Source organism: Aphis gossypii, chromosome 3 (assembly GCF_020184175.1).
Source record: "Aphis gossypii isolate Hap1 chromosome 3, ASM2018417v2, whole genome shotgun sequence".
NCBI classification, from domain to species: Eukaryota; Metazoa; Arthropoda; class Insecta; order Hemiptera; family Aphididae; genus Aphis; species Aphis gossypii.
Window position 1 is genome coordinate 6,612,058 of NC_065532.1, and position 11,392 is coordinate 6,623,449.

The 11,392-nt window shown below is 27.8% G+C and overlaps 2 protein-coding genes across 3 annotated transcripts; one reads left to right on the top strand and one right to left on the bottom strand.

The window, feature by feature from the left end:
• Positions 1 to 927: 927 nt before the first annotated feature.
• Positions 928 to 7,526, bottom strand: LOC114123759 (polypeptide N-acetylgalactosaminyltransferase 5). Of its 2 annotated transcripts, none has more exons than XM_027986837.2 (9): positions 6,505 to 7,526; positions 6,236 to 6,443; positions 5,847 to 5,957; positions 5,606 to 5,783; positions 4,637 to 4,817; positions 3,464 to 3,603; positions 3,306 to 3,404; positions 3,109 to 3,243; positions 928 to 3,017 (listed from the first exon to the last, which is right to left on the bottom strand). In XM_027986837.2, exons 1-9 carry the CDS (start codon positions 7,145 to 7,147, stop codon positions 2,865 to 2,867), a joined length of 1,848 nt encoding a protein of 615 aa, XP_027842638.2. In that variant the 5' UTR covers positions 7,148 to 7,526; the 3' UTR covers positions 928 to 2,864. The 2 variants fall into 2 exon arrangements, with proteins under 2 accessions (XP_027842638.2, XP_027842637.2); XM_027986836.2 differs by lacking the exon at positions 4,637 to 4,817 and adding an exon at positions 5,221 to 5,401 and having other exon boundaries at positions 6,505 to 7,524.
• Positions 7,527 to 9,004: 1,478 nt separating this feature from the next.
• LOC114122595 (elongator complex protein 5) lies at positions 9,005 to 11,360 on the top strand. Its single transcript, XM_027985291.2, has 5 exons — positions 9,005 to 9,299; positions 10,307 to 10,627; positions 10,722 to 10,897; positions 10,961 to 11,130; positions 11,198 to 11,360. The coding sequence occupies exons 1-5, from the start codon at positions 9,239 to 9,241 to the stop codon at positions 11,295 to 11,297; spliced, it is 828 nt and encodes a 275-aa protein (XP_027841092.2). The 5' UTR covers positions 9,005 to 9,238; the 3' UTR covers positions 11,298 to 11,360.
• Positions 11,361 to 11,392: the final 32 nt, after the last annotated feature.

The window sequence follows — 11,392 nt, forward strand, 5'->3', positions numbered from 1 at the left end:
GGTATCTTTGTTTCTGGTGTTTTGAAACGTAGATCCGTAAGTATAATATGTATTTTGGGTGACACCGATGATTTTTTTTGACAAAATTAACCTTAAATGCAATTTTAGTGCATTTTTCACAATTTGTTCATAAAATGAACGAAAACTGGTGCGATTAACAAGACACTTTCAACTATCTACCAACAGTACGAATAATAAATTACATAACACGACATAAGTTATCGTCGCTAACAATTTTATCACAGCTAGTCCTAGTAGTCTTCAATGAGTGTTACTGAATTAGTGACCAATTCATATGTCTAGAACTAAACTAGTAACAAATGCTATAGTAACAATACTATAAAAATAACATTTTTTCCCCAATTTTTAAGCTATATATTTAAATGCATTATTTTTGAGCTTTTAGTCATTTTTGCATTTTTTAAGGGCATTAAAACCCCAGTCTTAATTATCACTAATCATAATACAATACAATCAAAATACCAATATCTCTCCAATATCTTAACTCTCTCTTGTAGTACGATGTTAGTAGGTACATTTTATGTTCAATATTTAAATAAAATTTAAAATCAAAAGATATTTTGATTTTGTTAAGTTATAACTTGTTATGAGGAAAAATAAATATCTTATTATTAAAGAAATAATAAACTATAATATTTTAAATACAAAATTTAATTTTAGATAAACAAAATTTTATCACATTTAACAAAAAAAAAAAAAAAAATTAAAATACTGATTATTTAACTACCTACTTAAAACAACTAATTATTGATAGTAATATAAAGTTGCATCAAAGGTTTTGATGCGATTTGATTTGTTTTTTGTGTACAAAATATAAGCTAATATAAATAATAAACAACACATAAAAATAATATTAAAATATCCATAAACGAAAAAAAAGGCATATAAAAAAAATAATACACAACATACATTGACTTTGTCTGTATAATATCTGATTGCACATATTGTTAATGGTTGGTAAAATAAAATAATATTATCACATTTTATGAATGCGGACACGTATTGTAAAACAAATACGTAAATGGTAAAATAAAATAAAATAATAATAATCAAAAAATAAACATATTGTTTTGGTCGACATCTCTTGGCATGTTTATGATGATAATTACATGACAATGTTTTTGATTGCATCAATAACAATAATTAATATTATATACCGATTTGAACATATAATATTCAGTCATAAAATATATACAATCACCAAGAGATGTCAAACACACACATACATATATAATATATTTATATATATAAAAAAAAACGTTGAACATAAAAATTAAAAATAAAACATAATATGATTCGGAAGATTAACTAATTGCATAATAATATAATATACATAATAAATCTATCAAAATCTTAAAACAAAGTTAAAATATATTGTAAATGATATTTTAAGTCATGACATAATTTTCAATAATATTAATAAGATATAATTATTTAGTTATTTTATTCATCGGAGTCTTGTAACAAGTCTAAGTAGATTTTTTCAAAAAAATTATTTAGCTTTCTTTTTCTATACTTTTGATTAGTATTTTTAAAACAATTTAAACAGAAATTTAATAGTGCATTTGAAATGAACAAGTGATTTAGAGTTGAATATTTTTTTTTATATAAATGTTTATAAAACATTTTACACTTAAAATTGATCATTTGATATGGTAATAATTCAATGACACAAATTGAATTAGTATAAAAATAAATGTTTATTAGATAAATTAGGAATAATGATCAAAGATATATATTTCAAAAAAAATTAAAAATAACACATAAAACGCTTTCTTAGACAGGATTTTCATTAAAATTAAAGTAAAAAAAAAAAGGTTATTGAAATTATGCAAATTATTTAAGTAAAACTGATATTCTAACCCCCATACATTTATTTATTAACTAAAAATGGAATTTTATTATTGCCTAAAAAAATATATATTATTATCTAAAAAACAAATAAGAAATTAATATAATAAAAAAAGATTTTCTTATTTCATTAGACACATAATAAAATAACTAGATCAGTCATCAGTTTTAAATTTATAATGAAGCTCATTATATCCTAAAGCAGGTTTTTTATATATATAAATTATATATATACAATTCTTTTATGAAGTGAATCAAAAATGAAAAATGTTTTATTGACTATAAATAGTATAGACTAATAATTATTATTTTTTCATATTGTTAGTGTTCATGTTATCACACGTCAATGAAGATAATATTCCATATATAATGTTAATAACAAATAAATGCACCAAATTAAGTAGGTATATTACATTCACAACTCTATATGGGATATCATTTTGAGCGTTTAATGACTATATTGAATTTGTTTGTAAAAAAAAAAAAAAAAAAATGAAAAGCAGATGTATGTATCAGATATATGACATAATATTGTGTGGTTGAATCTAAATTATAGATTATATTGTTATTTGATCTTTTATTAGGAGAGAAAAATTATTTTATAAATTTTTATTATACAAAATAAAATATAATAATAAGTATAACTTATATTATAATATGTAAATATCACAAGTATTTTCACTGAATCCTTTTATTGTGTTATTATAATAAGTAGTGCTTTTCATAAAAAGTGTAATGTTTTGGGCAAGGATAAATAGTCACAAAATAGAAATTCTTAAGATTCTATAATAAGTATTTTCAAATTGTCATGGATTTTATTAGTTATGATTCTGATTTGTTTGATGGTAAATAAAGTATTTTTTTATTTTAAGTAGAATTTTTTGTTCATAGAACTTATAAGTAAATATTTTGATCCCCAAAATGTATATATGTATATATATATATAAACAAATAACACTTGATTAAAATAAAGAGTAAACAATTAGATTACGTTATCTTGAGCTAGCTTGCCAGTGAAAATTACTCTTCATTGTCCATTGTTGGCTACGTGAACCATCACATTCATTTAATATGGCAGCATACTGATCAGCAGACATTGAATGCTCCAAACATTGATCGGTAGTTTTATGTTTTATAGTCATTTCCTAAAAAATAAATTATTTATTAGCCAAACTACCATAACTACAAATTATTTTATAAATTATCTATATAATCAAGAGTATTTAACAAATTTACCTTTGAATCATAAACCCATGCCTGATTGCCCTCAAGACCATGGCACCTGATTAGACTAACTGGTCCAACAATATTGGAAGCATCTAAACAATTATCATCAGACATAATTTGTGACCGTTTAGTATATGCAAAAACCTGTAACACATTTCAAAATTATTACATTAGATATAAAACATAAAACAAATTTATTGACTTACTTGATTGCCACCAAGACCATGACAATAACTCATGCCAACTTTTTCACCGCTTTTTCGTGACATTGTATCAAGACATTGTTGGGAGTCAACATTTTTTATCTGTAAAAATTAATGATATAATTAAACAGTGATCTAAAGTTTACTTTTTTTTTACTGACTTCTCCTAAATAATAGTAATCAAGTGGCATTTGAGACTCAGGATAAATGTTTTCCAAGTACCAACGGAAAGACTTGCACTTTAACTTTTCTCTTAAAGCCAAACGTTCAGAAACATCCCCAACTTCAACATTAGATGCACCTAATTTAGAAAAATATATTAATACACATATATACTTTAAATGTATTAGAATTAAATAACTAAATAATATACAAGATATGCAGATAACAATAATTTAATTTTAATGCTATACTCAATAAACAATGTGATCAGTAGATATCATGCAAAAAAATAAAACTACGATCCATAAGGCCATTAGTTTTATGAAGTGTACAACATGCATTAAGAGCTAGTTTTATCTAATATAATTATATTAATTAAATGTAGAACAACTGGTCTCCACAATAAAACACAATATGCAGACAATTAACCCCCCCCCCACTCCCACCATAGTTTTAAACATAGACAATATTGGTTTCATTTGGTTCCCCAATTTTTTTTCTATAACACATTGGACAATTTTTTTTTATTATTTTAATTTTGTTATCCCAATTTTATTGACATACAGTGTGAGCTAATCAGCGTTTACAATATGTAATAAAAATTAACTAACAGGTTTAATAATCAGTAATAAAAGAAATTTTATTTATGAAAGGAAATATGATTGAGATAATAAGATATGAAAAGTAAACAGGGAATAATTCAACGTTGAAGAATGTAGATTATCAATTATCAGGAATAAAATTATAATTAAGAGCCAATTGTATGCATACTTAATATGTTTTTTTGAGTGGACCAATTGTCTATTTACCTAATTAACCATATGAATATAATCTACGATTAAATAATGAAATTAATAAGTCAACTATAGATATAGCTGAAAGGATAAAATTATTTCAAAATCTTTATACGTGCATAATAATTTTTAAATACATAAACAAATTACTGTAGGACTTTTATTATTTAAACATTCAATGAAGTATACAATAAAAATAGTGATCAAATAATCAAAAACAATTTTGTGTTTAAGTTATGAAAAATAAATAAAATCAACATTCATAACTACGTTGTGTGGTGTGCTAAGGGTGTAGAGAAAAATATCACATCACAATAAAACGTGTAGGGTGTTCATGTGCTTGAAATGTTTTCAATCACATAGAAGTAGAAGGGGTACCTGGGTTTATGGCGTAGTAAAAATGTTTCCACTCATCCATCCAAACCTCGGCAAGGCGGGCATTGTTGTGGTTGACTATATGTGACGTGCCACCGGGGAAAGTGTAAGGTGTGGATTTGCGAAAAACATGACCAACATGTGAGCACGGCGATATTTCCAAAGTGCCGCCACACATCCAAATCTATGAGTGATCATTTCAATAAAGATAATATTGAAAGAAAACTCTTGGTTCATGTTTTATATGAATAAAGATGTATGTATTTAGACACACAAACACACACACAGAATATCCATTGCCTATCCCTCTCTATCAATTGTAACACGCAATAATTAACATGTACAAGTGAGGACTCAATGAATTCATACAGAATGCACGGAGGACTGTGTAAACCTTATCATTTTTATATTTTATAATTTATATTAATTATTTTAATATTTTTAAACCTTAAATATTATAACACGGGAACAATAATATTTAAACCAGCAAGCGCAACATTAATTAGGTTAGATATATAGTTTTTTCATGTTAGTAAATTTTAGAAAAGCGGAACGAATTTTCACAGGCCACATATATTATCCTATACCTGGATTCATTGCATAATAGAAATCTCGCCATTCGTCCATCCAAACTTCAGCAACACGGGCTGCATTGTGTAACACGATTTTCGATACGCCTCCCGGAAATGAGTATGGTGACTTGTCACGAAAAACGTGACCTACGTGTGAACATGGTATAATTTCCAGTGTGCCGCCACATTGCCACACCTAGAAATATCCATATCAACTACTTTTCCCCCATAACTATATTTCTTTAAAAGAACATTTAATTTTTGTATTAAACCCAATTTTCAATTCAAATATCTGTATGGAAATTATTTGATATAATTTACATTTTATTGATTAACCAGGTTGAAATTAAATTAAATTATATGATTTATTTCACTAAGAATTATGGTATATAATACTTACTCTGAATGACATTTCAAGATTCTCACCACCCCATATATCCATTCCTTCATCGTATGAACCTAATTCATAAAAATAATCTTTGTCTATAGAAAATAGTCCACCAGCCATAGTAGGAGTTCTTAATGGTGCTGTACGATCTTGGTTACGTCGTGCCATTTCTCTTTGAGGAACTCTGTACCTAAAATAAATATTAAAAATATTAAATTAAATCAATTACTCAAATATATATTAAAATACATACCACCTAAAATTTAGTTTCCAATTGAATCCACCCCAGGTCATATCAGATGCGGTAACATATTCAAATGTGTCATCAGATATAACATCAATTACTGGACAGACAACAGTTTTCCTAGAAAAAAAAAATATTATTTGATTTATTAAAGATGTGGTCAATTTGTGGCTTTCGTCTTAGTCAGATACAGTTTGTGTCTTGTTTATAAAATAAAAATTTACATTTAATGATATTTAAGTTTTTTTGGTATACATTCATAAAAATTTATTAAATTTTATAAAATGTTTATTAGACTCTTGGTATCATTGTATTTATTTATGTGGCTTACATACTAACATATTCATGTTGGCCACCTATATAATACACACAAAATTATAAAAAGTAGTAAAACATACCGGTTTAGTACAATTCTGGCTAGAAGTGGTTCAAGCCAACCATCAGCACATTCACAATGTGCATCCAAAAATGTTATCACTTGGCCTGTAACATGTTTGGCACCAAGTAATCGAGCTCTTATCAGACCAGAACGTTTTACTGTTCTTAGTACTTTAGTTGTTACGGGAAGAGTGGCAACATAGTCTTCTAATTTTTTCCCCAAAAAATCTAAAATAGAAAAATAAAATATAGAGTTTATTCTCTTACACATCGTTATAACTGAAGTTACCTCTTTCACTAGCATCATCTACCAACAAAATTTCTTTTAAGAGGGATCGAGGTGATCGGTTGATGACACTCCATACAGTCCTCAAAAGAGTGGACCACGCTTCATTGTGGAACACAATTACTATTGAAGTGGTGGGCATCAATGTGGGATATTGTTTACTTTTGCATTCTCCTTGTCTTATATCTTGTAAAGATCGATTTAGTGAGATCATATCGCTAGCTATTATATTAAACTGATTCTCTTTGAATTTCTGTTTCATGATAGCTTCTTGTTCAGGTTTCATTGTAACGCCTCGTCCTCCTTCACCATGTTTTCCTCGCTTTTCACGTACAGGAGGCATTGGCTTCCAACGCATTAACAGATGACTAGGATATGTGGTGTCATCACTATGATCACTATTGTGCTTGAAACGATCAAGCATGTTGTCCTGCACAGGTCTCCATCCCATTCGAGGTGCTGCGGTGGCGTCGAACTGGTCATCAAAGTTGCTTTCGGAATTCCCGACAGAACTGCTCTTTGCCTTGCAGTTTGGACCAATGCAATCGGTGTAATACATGAGTACCATAATGTCAATGAAGATCCACAGGAGCGACGTGGCAATGATTATCTTGCAAGTATGCAGACGGAACTTGCTGCGAAACATGATGGCGGAACGAGTTGAAGAGAGAAAGAGAGCAAAAACTTTCCTTGTCTATCTGCGCACAAACAGCACTATCATAACAGCCCTGGATTGTCCTGGCCAGTGTCCGGAGGTGACGGTTGAACGCGACGGCAGAATACCGCCAATGTCATGTATATGCGTATACGCGCGACGGACGTCTATAGAGCGATCAGTAAGCAGTAAGTTGCAGTCACCAGCGGTTCAGAATGACATCGAATTGTAATAATCGTATCGAATAATCGCCGACGTCGTCATTCGTTTCACTGTAATGAGGGTAATAACTATTAGTGCTGTACTGTTGTACAGTAGTAACGCAGACGAGAACTACACATCACCAAAACCACTATCACTGGTTTTGAAATATTATTACTATTATTATTATTATTATTGTTGTGTACATAATTCAGGTTTTATAGGTTAGGTCCGTACAGTCCGAGATAGCCGTCGTTTGATTATTCTTTTTTATTGGTTTTTATCTTAAACCAGGGTCTATATTTTTTTACCATTATCTATAGGCATGATTGTCACGGAAATTTAGGCAGCAGTGTTTAGTAGGGTACTCAGCATCAGCAGCTGTGCCTCTTCATATTTTTTATTATCTTTGGAAAATTTCAAGTTTATTTGAAATATTTTAAGGCGCGAGAATAAATTAAGATAATATCATAATCGACACATCTGTAATGGTCGTCGAACATTTCAACTATTCCGATGTCTTTCATTTTTTCCGACTCTTCGATCTATTCCTTTATTCGTTTAGTAATCCTTAATCCTTAATCTATATTTGTATAATTTTATGGGTCCGAGTAGACAAGGGCGTATTTGAGTCGAGACTATGAGGGGGGGGGAACTAATTTTTCTTTTCTCTTGTAAATAAATAAAATTATGAATACCAAATTTAATTATTAAATCAATATACATATTATATAGAAAAATACGAGTGATGGGGGGGGGGGGGGCGAATGCCTCTTTGCCCCTCCTCAAATACGTCCTTGCGAGTAGGATTAAAATTTTGAACCAAAATTAAATTAAAGTATAACAAATCTGCTGCGAAATTATTTTTTTAATAAAAATATTAATTTTATTGTATTTGAGACTCGAGTTGTCTATAAGGATGGTCAAAAAGTCGATCGCGACAAAAGAAATGTATGTATAAATAATATATTAATACATTTTTGATTATTACCTTTTTTTTTGGCCGATTGTAACGATAAAAAGTCCATAAAAGTTGGCCACCCCAGTCTTTGGAATGTTTCAGATAATTAGAAAAGATGTATTGTTCATCTTCTTTTATAAAAATAAAAACTTTACTTAAAGTGATTCAAACGAGTTTCAACATTCGAGTCACAGACTTCAATATTACTTTTAGACTCTAGTACAATAAAAACCTGCGTGGTTTCGCTGTTGAGAATTTAATACAATTATGTATTATAAGTATACAGGAGTGTAATTGTCAATTGAGCCACCATTGTTAATTAATAATCATCATCAACCTTGTTGCAAATAAAATGGCAATTACTCATAGTTCATACTCGTACATAGAATAGGTACTGCGTGTCTGCGTGTTTACTGGCTACTGCTTATAATGTACTCACTTCTTTGACTTAAGTTCAAAGACTATGATGTATGAAAATTTTCATAATATATTATGTTCAAATTGTACAAAATACAAATGTATTATACTTAGTATACTTCTGTTTTAAATTTTTAATGCAACACGATACAAGAACGTCGCCTGTTGCAGTTCTCTAACGTTACGTCATTAAGTAACCGGTTCATGGTGACCGCTCTTTTCGCCTCGATAATAATTTGTAGGTTAACTGTAGCCGAACTGATAAGTGATATCATGACATAAACATTGACTTGTTAATTGTTTATTGTTAGAACGTGACAACATTATTAATTAAAAGTTATTATAAAAATTTAAAAAATATAAGTTATTTTATGTAGTACCAGACGTCAGTCGCCTGACGTCATTGCGCCAACATCTTGATTTGATAATTGGTATAAAGTATTTAAAAACATCAATATACCAGTTATTGTTAATGTAATTATTATTTGTTTGAATCATACACAATGAACGTTTACGATAGTGTTGTAAGAGGTACACAAGCTAGTCGGTTAATACTCATTGAAGGTGAGAAAACGACAACAATATATACAATTTAACTATTCAAATTTATATGTATATATGTATACCTAACCTAAATTACTATATAAATTTAATAATATTAAATAGGTAGGTATGTGAAATTAGGGTATAGTATACAGAATATTTATTGTGAAAACTTATATTTAAGACGAATATACTACAATTTACAGATGCATATTTGCTTATAATTCTTTTTTAATGGTCAATGATTATTCCTGTTTAGATATTTAATATTTTTATGATCAACAGTCAAATTATAATACATTTGAACATTCATATTTCTATAAAGGTAGTAGTCACAGTGGTGTAATTAGGTAACTTCAATTTTTTGATAAGTATATTTTTAAACAGCTACAAACTATTTAGAACAGTGGGTTCCTACCTTATCAACCAGTAGTACCTTTTTGTTTGACCAAATTTAGCCTTGGTTAACTTATGTGAATACCACGAGAAACTTGATAAAATTAAACTCTATTTTAATTTTTTGTATGACCCATAGTATCTCTGAAATGAGTTTGAGGTGCACAATTTGGAAATTGCTGATCTAGAATTCATTTTTTTTCTGATCAATAAATTTAAGAAATGGACAAAATTACAATAATATTGGTTTTAAATATACAAATGCAAATGTATACCTACTTTATGCAAACAAAATTGTGCCACTAGATACTTAATTTGTATTGAAAGTTCTTATATTGGTATATTTTTTGGAAATTAAAATGATATACAACTTATACCCAACCAATTGTTATTATTATTTATAACTATCATTTTTCATTAATAATTTAGTATCTTCTATAATTTATTTTACAAATTAATTAAATTGCTGTCACACAAGTAGGTTACTAAAATTTTAAAATATTATGATTCAATGATATGTAGTTGTTACTATATTATAAGACATAATATTTTAATTGTTTGATATACATTTTTTTAATTAAAAAAAATAATTATTTATATTATAGAGGCTAATTTACATTTGTTTTTTGCAGATTCATTTTTAGCTAAAGGACAGTTTCTATTACATCTTATATCGGCAAATCGTAAATCTTACGACATTCATGTTCTTTGTTATGAACATTTAGTGTCTAAATACCAAACTTTATTTCCTTCCTTGTCTAATATTCATTACCATGATTGTATGTCTAACATATTGTCTTTAAATTTAAGTATGTATGAAACTGTTTCAAGTATAATTGAAAAATCAACTAGAAATATAGTCATTTTTATTGATTCATTGTCTATGTATTTACTTAGAACTGCCTTCAGTAAAGTGTATAAAGAATTATTGGATATCACATCATCAGATAAATGTAAATGAATTTATTTTTATCATTATTATTATGATGTATAACTTAGTAACTTGTTTATAATTAATATTTGATTTTTATTGTAATATGATTTTAGTTCCTAAAATTGTACAATTTGTGGCAGTGATACACAATGATATAACAGAAGTTAATCAAATTGAACACTTGAAAAACTTATGTAAGACTCATGTACAAGTACAAAGTACAAACAATCCGTTATTTTTAAATCTCAGATTAGAACATAAAAGGTCAAATGGTAAATGTGTAGTTCAGGTAATTATATTATTTACAATTATATTTTTCATTTCTATAATCGTTTTATTTTATTTTATCTAGAAATTAAAAGGGGAATTAAAATCTGATTGCTCATTTAAACTAATAAATGACTTGCCACCACAAAAAATCGAAGAAGATAAAGGCATACCAACAAATTTAGCGAGTTTTAAATTAGATTTACAAGACAATGAGAAAAAAGCCAAAGAAGAATTAATTTTACCATATACTCTGTACATAAAATACTTCTATAGAATTAAAATTATATTTTAATTATTTAATGTTTTTAATTTTTTTTAGTGTGCAAAATACATCCAATACTGGTGGAATGATTCATTATGTTCCAGATGAAGCAGATGACTGGGATGAAGAAGATCCGGATGATGACTTAGAAATATAACATCATATTGTATTATTTATAAGTTGTATTATGTCAATAAAATATGTATGCATTTTGTTATGATATTTGGTGTATTTTTCAGATACTGAATTATC